Source organism: Ursus maritimus, unplaced genomic scaffold, assembly GCF_017311325.1.
Source record: "Ursus maritimus isolate PB19 unplaced genomic scaffold, ASM1731132v1 scaffold_32, whole genome shotgun sequence".
NCBI classification, from domain to species: Eukaryota; Metazoa; Chordata; class Mammalia; order Carnivora; family Ursidae; genus Ursus; species Ursus maritimus.
This window is the reverse complement of record NW_024425786.1, coordinates 11912251-11930769: the sequence shown is the minus strand read 5'-3', so window position 1 is coordinate 11930769 and position 18519 is coordinate 11912251. Positions and strand designations below refer to the sequence as shown.

The window sequence follows — 18519 nt, the reverse complement described above, 5'->3', positions numbered from 1 at the left end:
GCGCTGCCGGTGGGCGCGCTCCCGAGCCTCCAGCGTGCGCTCCGTCTGCACCTGGGCACTGCGCAGGCGCTCCAGCTCCTGCTGCAGCTCGTCGGCCTCCAGCCGGCCTGGGCTCTGGTCCTGCTCCAGCGCCACCACCTGGGCCTGCGGGAGGGGCGGCTAGTCAGGGGTCTGGCCCTGTGTGTGTGTGCACGCGCGTGCAAGGGGATGTCAGGCACCTCCCAGGAGCCTAAAGTCAGTGCAGGCACGGGGTGCCGGAGAGATCCTTGTTTGTCCCCCATGTTCCTGGCCCACCTGGTCTGCGAGTCCTGGGTCAGGGTCCCTAGTGAGCCCTGCTGACAGGCATGCACGCACGCGCACATGCACACACTCACACAGATGCAAACATAGAGACAGGCCCCCACACACAGGCACAAAAGCAAGCACATAAATACCTACCGTGTTCACATGGATGCACGCATACGTGCAAAAGCCCAACACGCCCACATACACCTGCATCTATGCAGACATCTGTGCAGAAAGACACACCCACATAAAACACAGTCCTGATACCGAGACTTGCCACATCCGTGCACAAGACTCACGCTCCGTGCACAAGGACACTCGCAGGCACACTCACACCGCTACGTGTCCACAACATATACGCACACAGGCTCACATACTAACTGGCATCTCTCATCTCTCCATGCTGGAGGACCCCTCCCTCTGGGACCTGGCTCTGGGCAGCCCCCTCGAAGGGTGCGGACTCCTGAGTTATGCAGGCTGAGGAGCCTGGGCTGGCTGAGCCGTCAGCATTTCCTGGGACGGCTTGGCACTCCCGCCGAGGGCGGGGGGTGGGGGCGGGAGGTGGGGGCCGGGTCCAGGGCTGGGGAGACAGAGGGTGGCCAGGGGCTGGACCTCCAGCATCTGGATCTGCCTCTGGGCCTCAGCGAGCTCCAGCTCGGCCCCCGTGAGCGTGCGGTCCAGGCGGCCCCTCTCTGCATTCAGCCGCACTGTGTCCTCGTGGCTGCGAAGCTTCTCGCGCTCGACCTAGGCGGGGAGCGCAGGAGGGCATCACAGGGCCCAGGGCAGGAGGGAGGGCCCACGAAGAGGGAGGAGCCCAGAGAGGGTGTCAGGTTAGAGGCAGCAAGACCAGGGGCCAGGGGGCACCCAAGACCCCCAGACCGTGGGGACACACGGCCAAAAGCAACCCTGGCTGGGACCCAGAGGAACAGAGGGGAGGGCCCTGGAGGCTCAGCCCACCTTGTCCAGCATCCTCTTGAGGGCCACTCCGGTCCTTCTCCAGCCGCAGCGCAGACCGCCTCCACCTCGCGGCTCTCCAGCTGGGCGACGGCGCCGGAGAGCGTGTCCAGGCGCTCCTGCAGCAGCGCCGCTCATCCTGCAGCTTCTGGACCGTGTGCTGGGCCGCAGTCTCCCCTCCGCGCTGCGCAGCACCTGCAGAAGCCAGCAAGCCCCTAAAGCCGCCAGGCCTCGGGGTGCGCCCCTGAAGCGTCGCGATGGGGGTGCCGGCCTCGGCTGGGCAGGGCGGCGGGGAGGCCCACCTCGGACAACTGTCAGCTGAGGCCGCCTCTCCGGGCCTCAGCTTCTCCCTCTGTGTAATGGGGGTGTGGGCTGAAGGAACCACGCTTCCCCACGGGAGGCTGGGCCTGGGTCTGGGACGAGGCTGGGATAAATAAGATCCCACTCCATTCTGAGGCCTCAGTGTCCGGGGGCCAGAAGGGGCCCATCCCGGCCCTCACCTCCTGAAGCTGCTGTAGCTGGCCCTCGGCCTCCGCCCGCTGCAGCTCCAGGTCCGCCAGCTCGCCGCGCATCGTCTGCACCTGCTCACCCAGGGAGCTGCTCTGCTTCCGTGCCTCGGATAACGCCTGCCGAGCGGCCTCCAGCCGTTCCTGGGGGACAGGGGCTGATGGCGCCAGGATGGAGCAAAGGCTCCCCTCTACTCTGTACCTCCGGGTCAGGGTCACAGCCCCTAAAACAGCTCCAAGATCGTATCTGGAGGGCGAGGCAGACAGCGGGCCTGGCCCACTGACCTACCTAAGGTGGGGACCCCTCGGACCCCAACTCTGTCCCATCAACCCTGCCTCTGGGTCCCCATAAGCCTCGATGAGTAGACTTATCTTCTTATTGCTCCCCCTCAAGTCTCCTCTCACTGGCAATGCCTTTACTGGGCCCACCACGTCCAAGCCTCACTGCCTGGCTCCCTCGGTTCCCAACAGCCCCAGTGGCTGGCTCTCCATCAGGGCCCCTCCAACCTGCCGTCGGTGGCTCGCCCTCTCACCGAGCCCACCCTGAGCCAGGCCCCGGAATCCGTACTTGGAGCACGTGGCGGTCATGTTCGCAGGCGGCGAGGGCCTTCTGCAGTTGCAGGTTCTTGTCCTGGGTGCTGGCGAGGCTGGCGCTATTCTGGGCCAGGGCTCCGGTCAGGCCCTGCACCTTGTCCCGCAAGGCCCCCTCGCTCTCTTCCACCTTGACCAGGGCCCCACTGAGCCGTTCCACGGTCAGCTGCAGGGTCCCTGCCTTCACCTCACTGTCCGCCACCTGGCAGGACACACAGGATGGAAAAGGGGCTCTGCTCTCTCCACGGCCTCCAGCAGGGAGGCCGAACCCAAGCCGAGCCCCTCCCACCTTGGCCTCGGCCTTCGTCACTGGTGCTCACGGTTCCCACGCGCTCCCACTGGCTCAGCGCAGGGCAAGCTGGGCCCTGTCCCACTGCTGGTTAAGTCCCCTCACCCGGAGTGCCACCCACCTGGTTGTCTCAGACCTTACGGCCTCCACCCCGTTCCCATTCCCCTCTCCTTCCTGCTATGGAGGAGAGAGTAACCACAACCACCACAACCTGGAAATGTTCCGTGTTCTTGACTTTGGTGGGTGACCATGCAGAGCTAGCAGAGTTACTGAACATTCTAAAGCTGAGCTTCCTGGCAGCCAAGGCAAAAAAGGGACACAAGTGGAATCCACGCTCTAACTTGTCCCACCTGCTTCCTAGGTGTGCAGATTCTGTCGTCAGAGTCTTAAACTCTAATTCTGTCTGTGTCTCTTACTAGCTGTGTGATCTTGGGTGATGATGTCACCTCTGAGCCTCTGTCTGTCCATCCATGAAATGAGGATGACGCTTGCCTCCCAGGGTTGCTGGAAGTATTACGCAGTCCCCGTAAAGCCCGTGCCGATGAGGAGCCTGCAGGCGGTCGTGGGGACCCACCTGTCTCTGCAGAGAGTCCACCCGGTCCTGGAGGGCCTGGGCCTGGGCCTCGCGGTCGCTCAGGCCCAGGCGGCTGCGCTGCAGCTCCCCCTCGAGTGAGCGCCGCTGCAGCTCCAGCTTGACCGTGCGGCTCTCGGAGGCGTCCAGCACCTCCTTCAGCCGCCGCTTGTCGCTCTCCAGCTTCACCTCATTGGCCTTCATCTTGCTGATCTTCTCCTGGGGGTGCAGAGGGGTCAGACCCAGCTGCCTGGCCGCCCCACACTGCCCACAACCCCTCCGGACCCTCAGGAGAAAGTGGGGAGCAGCCTCGAGGTGGCTGGCCCAACCACTCCCGGGGTGACCTGGGGCCAGCCTGTGACCCTCCTGAGGCCTCAGTCTCCCCGTGTGTTCACAGGATGGGTTGACCTGAGAATCCCAGAATGCCTTCTGGTTTGGGCTAGTCCCACAGGCTTTGTGATCCAGGATTCTCTCTTCCTGCTCCGTGGCCCTATTTCATATCTGTGTAGTGCCCAGGGAGGGGTACCACAAGGTATTCACAGAGCCCTGGGGAAGGGGGCGGGGGAAGGGTAAAAATGCAGATTGCAGGGTGTTCCTGCTCTGCGGCATCACTCTCAAATAGGCCCAGAAGCTACACTGTGTGACCTGAGCTGAGCCGGGTGGGAGCCCTGGGCCCTACCGGCTTGAGGGATGATGTTCTCCACCCCCCTCGCATGGGCTCAGACAGTAAAGGAAGCTTGAGGAATAGGAACAGGACAGAAAGACAGACAGGGGCCCTTCCATTCCCATTCCCATCCTATTACACCCAGTACGACCCTGCCCCAGGCCTGGCCCCTCTGCCGCCGTGCTCAAAGCCCCGACACTGCCATGTCTGGGCCTGGCAGCCCCACTCTGGCCCCTGCCCAGCTTTGTTCCTGGTCTCCCCCTGCGGCCCCTGCGGCTGGGCCTGAGGCCAGAGCTGGAACCACAGACATAACAATCCAGCTCGAGCTTGACCTGGAGCCAGAGGCAAGGGGTGGGCTGTGGGGGCAAGGATGGAGGGCCAGGGAGGGAGAGGGGAGGGAGTGAGGGGATCTGTAGCTGTGAAAAAGGCTCAAGGCTTTGGTGGCCTGGACTGTCACCACCAGGGCCAGGGTGTCCTGCCCCAGACACACACACACACACACACACACACACACACACACACACACACATATATACGGATGTCCCCCAAACACAGAAAAACCCCAGAGCACCACTTCTGTGGTTATACAAAGGAAACAGAGGTCCCCCAAACACCATATGTTAAGATCCTTCGCACATCGTCTCCAGAGACCATGGCTGGTGTCCCCCGTTTACAGAGGAAAATGAGAGCAGACAGGCAACGAGCAGCCAGGCCAAGACTTGAACCCAGGCTTTTCTCCAACGGGCTCAAAAGGCCAGGCCTTTTCTTGTACAGCCTAGTGACCCCAGGGAGGAACAAAAGGGTGGAATCGGAATGTACTTCTGGACGGAGTCACAGGCTGGTCACGTTAGCAGGTGCTGTGACCCAGGCAGACAGAGGCGCACAGTAGGACTCACAGCACCACTAAGGCACGCACAGACCCCTGTCCCTGCTGGCCCCCAGCTCCCACCTACCTGGCTGGCCCGGAGCTCGCTCTCCGTGGCCTGCAGGGTCCTCTCTAGGGCGGCCAGCTGGTCCAGGGCGGCCCGGCGCTCCCGCTCGCTGCGCCGCACGCTCTCTTCCTGCTGTGCCAGCTGGGCTTGCGCCCCGCTCAGCCGTCCATCCACGCCACGCCGAGCTGCGGCACCCCAGCCCCATCAGGCCTGGCCAGGCTGTGAGGTGCCCGGCCTGCCCTCCACCCACCACAGGGCCCTCGAGGGTCTGCCGGTCTGGACACACAGAGGGGGGCTGACTAGGGAGGGTCCCCCAGAGGAGACAGCCCCCCAACTCAGGTCACGGTGGCCAGGGCAGGGACACAGGAGCTGTTCAGGCCAATCCCACAGGTCCCCCCGCGGCTGCTAAGAGCACAGAGAGCAGAGCAAGGAGCCAGGGGGTCACACGCACCTTCTTCACTCTCGGCCACGGCTTTCTGCAGCTGCCTCACCCGTGACACCGCATTGTCCCTCTCGGTCTCCAGCTCGGCCAACTGGCGACTCATGGTGCTCATCTGGGCCTGAAGCTCATCCTGAGGCCCCAACGTCCGGGAAAAGGGAAGACTTCCGCTCTGACAACCCGCAGCGCCCCGCAGGGCCCTGCGCCACCCGGGTCCCTCTGCAGCCGCTCACACCCAGCCTCACCCGTTGTCTCTGGGCACTCCGCATCTCCTGCAGGAATTCCCGGAGGGCCCCCCGCACCGCCTCCGGGTCTAGGTCTGGAGATGCCGGGGAGATGGCAGGTCCTGGGGATGGTGGCTCAGACCCAGGGCTGCGTTCCAACGGGCTGGGGCTGCTGAGCCCTTCACCGCTTCCTAGGGCAGGAGGCGTGCTTAGGGGTGCAGGAGCCCGGGTCTCTCCTGCCTGGAAGGGGCCCGCGGGCTCCTCGGGCACCACCTCACCCACCCTGCCGCACCCAGCAGCTTGCGTGAGCTTCCCGCTGCCCACTGGGTCCCTCACCCTCTTGCTGACCCCTTCCCAGCCCCCAAGGCCCTCAGAATAAAAGCCAACTTTCTTGCCATCACACAGAGGCCCTGCCGCTCACCCTGGCACAGCCCTCTCACATTTTACAAGCTGTCCATTCCACATCACCCTCAGGTCCCAAGTTCTAGAACACTCTCCCTTCCAGCACCAGGGCCTTTACGCATGCTCTTCCCTTCTCTTGCCAGGGCTTCTCTTTACCTGGCCCATTGCTCTAGGCCTGCTCCCCAGAGGCATATCTGACCCCAGGCCGGGTTGGGGTGATCTCATCCTCCCCCCGAGGCTCTGAGATCTGCCTCCCCGCCCAGACCAGGACCACTGTGAGGGCTGCAGCCCAACGCCCAGTCCAAAGGGGGACACTCCACCCCCTCAACATCCCTGCACTGAATGCTTCCTACGTGCCAGGCACTGGGCTCTCCTGACATCCTATTCCACCTTCACGATAATTCTCTGAGAAGTAAGGACCAATGTCCCTCCACACAGGCTGGACAGGCTCAAAGCAGTTAAGGGATCTATTTGGTCCAAAGCTGGAAAGATCCCAAGCTGAGACAGGGAACCAGGCAGAAAAATGAACTCAGCCTGAAGAGGTGGGAGGGGCAGTGCACAGAGAGACAGGGCGGCACCTGGAGGTCAACATCGGAACTGCAGGGCAGGGGGTCAGCCTTCCCCTAGCATCCTCTTGCCTGGGCCAAGCGACACCCAAACCGCCCCATTGCTCCATCAGCACCCACAGGACCCAGAGCAGGACGTCTACCCACTGCCCCCAAGAGCCCCCACCCCTACAGAGTGAAGCTAGCATCTTCACAGTGGCCTGCAAGGATTACCCGAGCAAGTCCTTTGTCCCCACCTCCTTACCTCCCACTCCACTCCTCCACACTTTGCTCCCCCCTCTCTGGCTGCTGCTCTGGCCTTTGCTGTTCACTGGACAGGGGAACTGCCACTCAGGACCTTCCACTTGTCCTCAGAGTCTCTTCTCCTACTCACCCTACCTACCACCTCCTCAGTGGGCTCTCCATCTCCCACACAAACACCCCTACCCCTGCCCTTGCTGTAACTTTAAAATTTTTCTTTATTGCAGGGCGCCTGGTGACTCAGTTGGTTCAGTGTCCAACTCCTGATTTCAGCTCAGGTCACGATCTTGGGGTCCTGGGATCGAGCCCCAAGTTGGGCTCCACACTCAGTGGGGAGTCTGCTTGAAGATTCGCTCCCTCTCCCTCTGCCTCTCCCCATGCATGCATGCTCTAAAATAAAAATAAATCTTTAAAAATTTTTGTGATAAAATATATGTAACATACAATATGCCTTCCTAACCATCTTTTTTTAGGTTTTGGGTTTTTTTTTTACGATTTTATTTGAGAGAGCGAGCGAGAGAGCACAAGTAGGGTGAAGGGCAGAGGAAGAAGCAGACTCCCCGCTGAGCAGGGAGGCCGAAGTGGGACTCGATCCTGGGACTCAGGGATCATGACACGAGCCGAAGGCAGATGCTTAACTGACTGAGCCACCCACGTGCCCCTTTTTTTAGGTTTTTAATTAAGTAATATTTATTAATGTTATAGTTAACGGGGTCTGTGTGTGTCTTGAGAAATCCTTTCCTGCCCTAAAGTTGTAAAGATATTTTCCTATATTGTCTTTTAAGAGCTAGAGTTTTGTCTTTTGCACCTAATCTTAAATCTACCTGAAACCGATGTTTATCTAAATGTGATGTGATCTAAAATATAATGTAAAAAATCCCCCCATATGGACTCGCAATTATCCAAATACAGTTTATTGGAAAGCTGATCACAGATCAAGCTTCCAACATAGATCAGGTTTCTTTAGACAAGTGGGTCTGGTCTTTGACTACTCAACCAACGGCTGTCTCAGGAGCACAGCACCTGCAGTGCCCAAGTTTTATATTAACTTTTATCTTCGGCAAGGGCTAGCCCCACCCATCTAGTTCTTTTTCTTCAAGTGTGTGTGTTGGCTTTCTGAGCCTTTGTTTTTCCACTGAAGCTACAGAACCAGCTTGTCAAGTTTGACACACGTACAAAGTTAGGATTTTGATCGGACCAGCATGGAATCTATAGATGAATTTGTCAGACCTGACAACTTTATAATAGTGGGTTTTCTGATACACAAACATATATTTCTATGTAGGTTTCCTTTAATGTCTCTCAATAAAATTTATAGTTGTGTCCATAAAGGTCTTGTGCATGTTATTAGACTGTTAGAATAATTTTTTTTCCTGCCTAGTAGAACTTATCTGTAAAGTCATCTAGATCTGGCGTTTTCTTTGGCAGAGAGAACTCTTAGTGCTGGTATAAATGCTATTTATCATTTCTGCTGTTGGCAATCTACCAACAAACACTTTCTGTTTCTGTTGATGTAATAAAATACAATTAATTTTTGTATGTTGATCTTGTTTCCAGCAACCTTACTAAATTTCCTATTTGTTCTAACAACTGATTGTAGCTTCTCCTGTATTTTCTACATAGAAAAATCATGTGATCTGTAAATAGTGGTGATTTTGTTTCTCCCTTCCCGAACCTTAACGTGTTACTTCTATGCTTCTTACCATAGTGTCCTGGCTAGGACCTCTGAGACTTCCATGACAATATTAAATAGAAGGGTTAAATGTAATATTTGCTATAGAGTTTTGAAGACCTGGTTTATCAGTGAAGGAAATCTTTTTTCTAGTTTTCCCAGAGTTTGGACCATAACTGGATGTTATATTTTATCAAATGTTTTTTCTGCCTCTATTTTGATGGCCCTTCTAACCACCTTGAAGTGTACAATTTAGTGATTAATGATACTCACATTGCCATGTGACTATCACCACTGTTTCCAAATCTTTTCCATCACCCCTATTTTGGATTGAACTGTGTCCCCCCCCAAAAAAACCCAACAGGTTGAAGTTATAACCCCTGGTACCTCAGGACGTGAATTTATCTGGGTTGTTGCAGATGGAATTAGTTAAGACGAGGTCCTGGTGGAGTAGGGTGGGCCCCTAATCCAATATGATTGGTGTCCTAACATAAAGTGGAAATTTGGACACACACACACAAGAAGGCCATGTGAGGCTAGAGTTCTGCTGCCACAAGCCTAGGAACTACAAGCAGCCGGGAGCCAGGCCTAGAATAAATCCTTCCCTAGAGACTAAAGAGGGAGCACGGCCCTGCCGACACCTTCATCTCAGACTTCTGGCCTCCAGAACAGTGAGACACAAATGTCTGTTCTTAAGACAGTTTACGGCACTTTGTTTTGGGATTGTTTTGGGAGCCCCAAGCAAACTGACGTGTACAACCTCAAACGGAAACTCTGTGCCCACAATAACTCCCAATTCTCCGTGCCCTCTAGCCCCCAGGAACCCCTATCTATTTCTGTCTCTATAGACGCTTTTCTAGGCATTTCATATAAGTCGAATCATACTATACTTGTCCTTTTGTGACCGGCTTCTTTCACTTAGCACCATGTTGTCCAGACTCATTCATGCTATAACATGTGTCAGGACGTCACTTTTTTTTTTTTTTTTTTTTTTTTTTGAGAGAAAGAGAAAGTGCAAGCTGGGGGTGTGTGGCAGAGAGAGAGGGGAGAGAGGAACAGGGACAGAGAGAATCCCGAGCAGACGCCATGCTCAGCGTGGGGCCTGACACGGGGCTCGATCTCATGACCCTGAGATCATGACCTGAGCCGAAGTCAAGAGTCCAACACTTAACCGACTGAGCCACCCAGGCGCCCCAGGATGCATTGCTTTTTAAAGCTGACTAACATTCCTTTGTATGGATCCACCACATCTTGTTTATTTATCTGTCCATGGAGACACTGGTTGATTCCACTCTGGCTACCGTGAATAATGCTGCCATGGGCGCTGGGGTACACCTATCTGTTCCAGCCCCCCTTTTTCAGTTCTTTTGCTTATAACCGAGGTGTGAATTATTGGGGCACATGGTAATTCTAAGTTTTCTGAGGAACTGCCACACTATCTTCTATGGCCTCCAGCAGGGGTGCTGTCTTACATTCTCACTAGCAATGTCCCTTCATGCCTTTTTCCTTACCTGCTTTCCAGCCCTTACCACCACCCAGTCCGTCCTCTATTTCATTTATATACCGCATTTACTGCCTGCTGCTCCTACCCCCAGACTATAACCTCCGTAAGAGTAGAAATGCTAGTCAGTTTCGTCTACTGCTTCGTCCAAGTGTACTCAGCACGTAGTAAGTGCTTAATAAATACTGAATAACTGAATGGATGTGATCCTGGGGCTCTGTCTGTGGATTCGAAGAGGCAACGACTCATTATCCCGTAGTGAACGGCTACTAAGATTCCACAGGTTCTATTCTAGGCCCTAGAATCGACATGATGTCAGGCCGAGACAAGGCCGATGTTCCGGGAAGGTGTGCTCACACTCCTGGAGGCAGACGGCGGACATGCCCAGGGTCATCCACCAGGCCTTGGGAGCAAAGGGGTCTGGAAGGATTTCTGAAGGAGCTGCTGGAAGGGCTCTTAGGCTGGGTGTGTCTCTGTCTGGCTCTGACGCTGGGTTCACAAGCCTAGTATGGAGGGGTGTCGAGCTAGGAGTGGGAGACTAAGGAAGATGGGGTGCTGATGGGGAGAGGGTGAGCATCGATTCTCTTAGCTGGAGCCTCAAAGACTCAGAGGAGTCAGGGGCCTTAAGAAGCAGCACCATCACCCCCTTGAAAATGAAGCAACCAAAGGAGCACGGATCAGCGAAGGGGAGGAGCCTCGCCAAGCACCCCAAAGGGAAGGAAAGTGACATGGGGGCGGAATTGAGGCTCATCGTCAAGGAGAGGGGCAGCCCGGCCCCCCGGCGGGCTCGCAGGTGGAGCTGAACGGGACGGGGGCGTGGCCACGGGCGGGGACTCCGCGAGACACGCCCCCGCCCCGCCCCCCACTTTCCCGCCTTCGCGCTCTGCTCACCTCCGGTTGGCGCGTTCCGGGCTGGGGAGCCGGGTGATGGCAGCGGGGCCGGGCTAGGGGAGCGCCCGAGGCCGAGGCCCCGGCGCAGGGCTGAGCGCAGGCCGCCCAGCTGCGCCTCGGCCGCGCGCCGCTGGGCCTCCACGCGGGCCAGCTCGGCCTCCAGGCCTTGCGCCCGGCCCTCGGCCGCGCTCAGCCGCAGCCCCAGCTCGGCGGCCTCGGCCCGCGCCGCCTCCAGCTTGAGCTCCAGGCTGCGGGAGTGGTCCAGCTGCTGCTTCTCCGCGCCGCGCACCTCCTCCAGGGAGCCCAGCAGGCCTCGCTCACGGGCCCGGAACTCGCCCTCTTGCTCCTGCAGCTTCCTCTGGGCCCCCTGGAGCTGGGGCGGGCAACGCCGGGAGGTGGGGGTCAGCAAGCCTCCCCAATCCGGCGCGCCCCGCCTCGCAGGCCCAGCTCGGAGCCCACCCACCCCCAAAAGCGGCTTGCACAACATCTGATTTTTAGTGGTCCCCACCCGGGCAGGATATGCGGAAATATTCCCGGGAGTGTGGGGGTCAACTACGAGAATTTGTTTTTTCTCTTCCTTCTGTGTATATGCCTTGTAATATACACAGTTTATTGGTAATAAACAGCCAGCACTTACATAGATAGGACTTAGTACTTCCCAAAAAACTCAACTCTAATTACCACTGTGAATCATCTCTGTTTTACAAAGGAGGAGACTGAGACACACAGCAGTTGCATAACTTACCCCAGGCCACACAGCTACTGCGTTGAGAGCTAGGACGCAAAGCCAGGCACACTGGCTCCAGAAGCTGTTTATCTAACTATTAGGTTGTACTGCCTCTCAGCGTACATCGTTTATCAATAAATCACACAATGGGGCATGTACTAAAAAATTATTTTCTGATGGAGTGCATGGTCACACACCCAGCCCTCTGGGTGGTCGTGAATCACTAGAAACCACCATTTACGGAACACCTGGAAGCCAGGACCTATGCCAGGGCCCCCATCCCATGAATGCTCTGAAGCACGGAGAGGTCAAGTGACTTAGTCAAGGTCACACAGCAGATTTGCTACGGTGAAACAGCCAGGAAAGGAGAATGGAAAAAGTGCAGGCTTTGGAGTCAGACAGACCTGGGTGCCTGTGTGACCTTGAGTAGATCCCTTGACCTCTCTGAGCCTAAGTGTCTGGGTGTCTATGTAAAATGGGGCTAAGTATACCTACTTCCTGAGGCAGCTGGGAGATTCAAACCCGGTTAGGTCTACAGAGCTTCCCCTCACACGGCTATAGTTCTTGCAGTTTTTATTACTATTATTATACCTGGAAAAGAATCTCAAAGGGCGGGAAACAGGGCCAAGTCCTAGGGAGTGATCTCTCAGAATGACTCCAGGGCTGGAGTCCCCACCTACTTCTTGCTGGTGGGAGGAAACACAGGGCACCCCAACCGTCTCCTAAGACCCTCCCCATCCACACAGCCCACCCGGCCGAGTTACCTCCTGTCGCATGGCCTCCAAGCTGGCCTCGCCCTTCAGCAGCTTCTGTCGGAGGCCGAGGGCCTCCCGCCGGCCCTCCTTTTCCGCCCGCTCGCCCAGTGTCAGGCGGCCCTGCAACTCCACCAGCTCCCGGCCCAGCCTGGCGTTCTCAGTGTCCAGCATCTTCATCTGTGAGAGAGAGTGGACACAGGGAGGACCTCGGACCCATTCTCAGCATCCACAGCCCCTTTTAGCCCAAGGTGTTGGAGGCCTGTTCAACTCCACTCCTATATTTTGCCTGGTCCAGGCACAGGGGGCACTCAGGACCCAATTCTCTAGGGACACAAACATTGAACACCACCTCAAAGCCACTGGGAACCTCCCCCAGATAACTTCACCGAGCTCCAGCCCCGCCAGGCACGTGGGCACCAAGGACCTCCACTGCCTGCCTCATCGTAACCACTCCCCATGGGGAGTGCTGGACCCCCGACAGAACAGTGACTCTGGAGGGGAGGCACCACAGCTTCCCGGCCACCTTTCTCTCCAGGGATGCCTGACTCTTATGGAGTACTTACCTCGTGTCCACCCCTGTTCTAAGCACTTCAACTGTGTGAGCGCATTTCATCTTCACACAACTCTAAACGGGGCAGGTACTAACGTTATCCTTATTTAACAGACAAGAAAACTGAAGCTCAGAGAGGACAAGTGACTTGTCCAAAGTCACACAGCCCACAAGCAGCAGACTGGGAGTGGATCTTGGACAAGCGGAATGCAAAGGTATGTTCTAAGCCCCTGTTTCCCCAGGGGAGCAGGTGGGGGGTAATGCCTGGAGGGAGGGGAACACAGATCGTGCCAAAGCACGCAAAGCCCCCAGCAAGAGCCTGCCGCACAACTGTGACTTCCTCTCAGGGACTCCCGTGGTTTCCCGGGACTTCCACACAACAGGAAGGGGCCTGAAGGGATAAACAGGGGCAATGGTGGGAGATGAAGAGGATCTGGTGGTCAGGCTGTGAGAGCTCTGGGCAAGGCAGAGCCGAGGAGCCCAGTGGGGCTGTCGCCTTTTCTGCAACTCTTCTGGGAAAGCCTGAACCAAGGATAGTTTTTGTATTTTTAAATAATTGGAAATGGTTTGTTTTTAAATGGCTGGAAGCAAATCAAAGAACGACATTTCTTACACGTGAAAAAGGATATAAAACTTGACTCCAGCATCCACACACCAAGTCAGAATGGGACCCGTGCCCACGCGTTTCTGTACGGTGGGGCTGCTTTCTCGCTCTGACGGCAGAGTTGGGGGCTTACGACAGACTGTGTGGCCTGCGACGCCAGAAACAGTTACTGTCGGGTTCTTTACAATGTTTGCCAGCCCCTGACCCATCTCACAGGGGGTGCACCTCTTGTTCCTAGTCTCCTTTGAGATATGGACAAGAGCTCCAGACCCTCTCCTGGGAGAAATGTGAATGACTACGTACACAAATGTATACACACACACTTTTGCACAGTTTCAGGGGTTCTTAAGTTGCGAGGCCTTGTTAAAGGTCAAGGCCCTGGTTGTACAGATGTGGGGACCCAGGCTCCACACACGGGGTGCTACTGGTCCGGCAGCAAGTGCCCGGGGAGGGTACCTGCCGCCGGAGTTCCTGCAGCTCCCTGCGGGCCTCCAGCCGGGCGCGCTCCACCTCCTGCAGCCCGGCCCGCAGCTCCTCAGCCTCCTTGCCCACAGCCACCCGTGCCTCCGCGAGGAGCGCCAGCTTCTGCTCCTTGTCCTCGTTGGCGAGCTTCAGGCTGGGGTGGGGAGGAGGCAGAGGTCAGCGGTGGCCACAGGTCCCGGGAAGAGACAGTGTGCGGATCTACACAGACGTCTGTTCCCCTAATCCCCTGAGTGGGTCCGGCTGGCTGTTGGCCTAGAGGTGCCCCGAGTGCTACTCGCCCACGTGGCCCCTTCTGAGCTATGCCCTGGGGGGCCGGGGGCCAGGCCTGAGGCCGCAAGGGGCAGACCAGTGACTCCAAGGTTGGGGCTAGTGTCCAGGGTGACACCAGCAGGTGGGGTCAGAGTCTGGACCCAACCTTGCCTACCCTTTCTTTCAGATATAGGAAAACCACCTAAAACTACCCAAGTGCCCAGCTGTGGTTCAAGGGCAAAGACTCCCCATCTGTGTGATGTCCCCAGAACCGTGGGGGCGAAGTTAGCTTCCAGGGATGAGATCCAGTGTGCAGGATGGGCTCGGTGTAGGACTCGGGACGGGTCCCCTCGCGTCACCCCACCTGATCCGTTCGCTTTCGGCCTTCTTCACAGCCGCCCGCAGCTCCTCGTTGGACCGCCGCAGGGCCTTGCGCTCCTGGACACCCTCGCTCAGGCTGCGCCGCAGCTCGCTGGCCTCCTGGCGCTGGGCCTCGCAACCATCCTGACCCTCGCGCACCTTGCGCTGGGCCTCCAGCAGCTCCCGCCGCAGCCTGTCCCGGGCATCCTCCAGCAGGCGCAGCTGCGTCCGAAGCTCTTCTGCCTGGGAGGGTGGCAGGTCGTCACAGGACAGGGTACAGGCCCCACTCCAGCTGGGACTTGGCACCAGCCCACCCGTATCCCTGGCCACAGGCACCTGCCCCCTCGCTCTGCAACAACTTAGACCAGACGTAGGAGTTCTGATTTGGGGCAGAGCACGCTGGACTTAGTGGGGTCTGGGCCTGAAATAATCACCCACTGGGATCTTTCTATGGAGGGACACGAAGTGGGCAGGGACCCCCACCAGTGCCCTGGGTCCCACATGTGCATCACAAGGACTACATAAATGCTTACTGCCTCATTTCTGCACTGGCCGTTCATTTGTTCTCACACGCAGGGACAAATCTTAAACTCTTCTAGACCCCAGTAGGCCAGGTCCCCAGCGGCACATAGTGCACTGCCCAGAACGGGGTTTGGGGGGAGGGCTGCCTCCAGCTCACCTCGCGAGCAGAGGATTCCCGCTGCCTGTCCAGGTTTTGGGCCTGTTCCTGCAGCCTCTTCACCTCCTGGGCGTGGGCGGCAGCAGCCTCCTCAAGCTGGGCCCGTAGGTCCCGCAGCTCGGACGTCAGGGCATTCACGGTGCTCTAGGACAGGCGGGCTCCTCAGACTCTGAGCCACCGTACCCCTCCCCCAGCTGTTCCCAGTGGGGCCAGCTCAGCTGTCCACCTTCAGCTCCAAACACGGCCCCTCCCGCTGCCCGGCCAGACCGTCTGCTGGCCCCTTGATGCCCAGTGAGTGCTGTCCCCGTAGCTGTTCTCTCCCTCAGGCTAGGATTCACTGGGCAGAGCTCTGCTGCCTCCCTCTGATGGGGCCTCCCAAGCGAGGGCTGAAGCTTCCCCCACAGCCTGGAGGCTTCCCCAGGGCAGAGCCATGCCTCCCCCTTAGACAGGGGGTCCCTCCAGACAGGGCTGTGACTCGCAGCTCAGATGAAGGCCCACCTGCCTGGGCTGCCCTACCCGGTCCTGCTCCTGCCGGCTCTGAGCGTCTCTCTTCTGCCGTTCCATCTCCAGGGAGATGGCGGCCAGGCTGTGCTGTGTGCCCATCAACTTCTCTGAAAGTGCCGTCTTCTCCGACTCCTTCAGGGACAGGGCCTGGCAGAGGCAGGGAGCAAACGGCCTTGGGGGCTTGGTTGGTCATGGGGGCATGCTTGGCCCTTCCCCGCACCCTGCCCTGGGAAATGTGCCCACTGGGGGATTGCTACCTTGTCTGGGTCACCGCAGGCGGACCCAGGGCAACGGTGCAGACTCAGCCCCTCTGTAGCCCCAGAAAAGACTCACTCCCTCTGTAGCCCCAGAAAAGACTCACTCCCTCTGTAGCCCCAGAAAAGGGCACAACAGCTGTATAAGTCTGGACACGGACACAACTCAGAAAGCTCACTAACTTGCCACAACAATCCTTGCCCTTCGCTATTCCCCTTTTACAGTTGAGGAAACAGACTCAAGAGGTACAGTGACTTGTTCAGGGGGACATGGCTCGTGAGGAGACGGACGCAGCCCAGCCTGCCTCCATGACACTGTGAGAAAGTCAGGCGTTCGTTCTCTTGAGGAGGGTCTGCTGGTACATGTGGGCCTCACGGGGACTGCTCGGAAGGCAGTCCTGGAGGCACCCTGGCCAGCCCACAGTAGCAGACGGGATGGCGGACTGTGGGCCTGCTTTCCTGGACCCAACACTCATGGTGTCTCGAATGCGAGGCATGGCTCGCTGGACGTGGGTCTCAGCGTAGCTTCACACATGTCCCTTGAGCTCCCCCATCCTGCAGGCGAGGACACCGAGACCCAGAGAGGGACTCCTAGCTCCTAGCTGCTGGGTGGCTGAACAGGGGCCCCCCAGGCGGCAGCGGAGGCCACACCCGGGCTCACAAACCTGCTGCTTCTCGCTCTCGGCCAGGAGAAGGCCCTCATCCCGCTCCTGCTGCAGTGCGGCGATCTCTTCACTCAGCTCCTCCTTCTCGGCCTCCAGCCGCGCCAGCAGCTCCTCCCGCTCCCGCTGCAGCTCACTCTGCAGCTGGGCCCGCTCGGCCTCCAGCTCCCGCCAGGCCGCCTCCTGTGGGCCAGGCCCGGGCACACGTGACCCACGAGGCTGGGCCCAGGCAGCCCCTCACCAGACTCAGGGCAGCAAGAGCCACTTGTAAGCCCAGACCCTGAGGGGCAGGGCAGGCGACCAGGTAACTCCAAGGTGGGGTGAGTGATCAGGGCTGTGTGGGGACACGCCAGGGCTGTGCAAGCCCCAGGGAGTGGCAGCAGCCTGGCCTGGGGGTCAGAGAACGTTTCCCGAAGGAGAGAGGGCAGCAGTCAGCCAGTTAAGAGAGAAAAGAAACAGAACCCCAGGCCCAGAGTCCAGCCCCAGAGAAGGCCTGGAGGATAGAAGGAACCAGATGCACTATATTTAAGGTCCCTGGAGCTTGGACTATGAGGGGACGTGGTGAGCAAAGGAACCACAGTCACAGGCAGCAGCCAGACCAGACCAGGCCCTGTGGGCTGTAGGGAGGGGTGGGCCGATTCTGCGAACAGCTGGAGCAAGAGAGAGCCTCAAGTCAGGGTGACACAGAATAATCCAAATTTGGGACTAAGGAATTGTTCAAAGTTATAGAAGAAGGATAGGGATTGGGGCTCAGGTAGAGAGGAGCTGGATGGGCTGTGAGCGACGAAGGGGGCCTGGGGGAGGCACAGCCGCTAGAAGAAGAGTACAGATTCGGTGACCTTAAGGGGCCAAGTGAGAAGGTGCAGAAGGAGTTAGAGAGGACACAGGAGTTTGGCTCCCTGGGGACTGGATGGGTGGGTGGGTGGGTGGGTAGGTAGAACCCATAGCGAAAGAAAGGCCCCCTCGGGGTCCCAGGCAAGGTACCTGGCCCCAGCCCTAGGCCCTAGCAACTTTGTGAGAAGTACACACAAGTGCTCCTTCTTCGAATACTTTGCTGCCACCTGCTGGAGAAGTGAGATACTATCTGCCCAAACCCAAGAAGACTATATGGGGCCTGGTACCCCAATGGTCATAAAGGACAGCCCGAACCTCTGTCAGAGGCAGCCCTGTCCGACATGGGTGACTCGGGTCCCCTGCCCCGAGGCCTGCTCTGGACCGTATCTCAGCGCCATTATAACAGTGGAGCACTTATGAAGTGCCAATCACTATGCTAAACCCCTTACATGGATTATCTCCCCTCATCCTCACGATACTCCACAGTATCATCGTCCCCATTGTTACAGACGGGAAACGAAGGCACTCTAGGTAACCTAACCAGGATGTGGCCAAGATCAGGTCCAAACCCAGGCAATGAAATTCTAGACCCAGGGTTCTTAAATAGCTCTGTTCTGTCTTCTAGGAACCAGGCCCTATGCCTTTCTATGTGCTCAGGTTCCAGAGTGGTCTTTACTCTGAAGTCACAGAGGAGACACTGGTTCAGAGCCCTGCCTGCCCCAACCAGCTGCCCGAACCTTCTCTCGCTGGAGTCGTTCCAAGTCCTCCTCGTGGGCTGCCCGCTGCTCCCGGAGAGAGGCCTGGGCCTCCCGCTCAGCCTGCACCAGCTTCTGGGCCATCAGCTCCTTGTCCAGAGCTGCCTTCTCCTCTACAGTTGTCATCTGTTGCCGCAGGCCCGCCAGCTCCCCTGCACAGGAGGGATGGGAGGAGGGGGCAGGACTGGGACTCAAACCAGATGAGCCATGCGGGCAAAATCCCAGAGGGGAGAGGGCCCACCTGGGATCTAGGCCGTGTTCCCTTGGAGAAGCTTCTTGCCCTCCTGGGGCCTGTTTCCCCATCTGCCACGTGATTCCACTGGCCCTGTCCCCCTCCCTACCTGGCTGGAATGGCATCAAAGGAATGAAATGACAA

General features: G+C 57.9%; 1 protein-coding gene across 1 annotated transcript in view; it reads right to left on the bottom strand.

Annotated features, from left to right (window-relative positions):
• The window catches only part of CROCC (ciliary rootlet coiled-coil, rootletin), a 42589-nt gene that overhangs the window by 2955 nt on the left and 21115 nt on the right, over window positions 1–18519 (bottom strand). The window contains 14 exon segments of the mRNA XM_040645838.1: window positions 1740–1889; window positions 2314–2538; window positions 3200–3415; window positions 4814–4977; window positions 5244–5364; window positions 5477–5646; window positions 10728–11100; window positions 12219–12386; window positions 13820–13979; window positions 14460–14698; window positions 15135–15278; window positions 15651–15785; window positions 16558–16737; window positions 18126–18295. Of these exon segments, the coding sequence (XP_040501772.1) occupies window positions 1740–1889; window positions 2314–2538; window positions 3200–3415; window positions 4814–4977; window positions 5244–5364; window positions 5477–5646; window positions 10728–11100; window positions 12219–12386; window positions 13820–13979; window positions 14460–14698; window positions 15135–15278; window positions 15651–15785; window positions 16558–16737; window positions 18126–18295 (2615 nt within the window).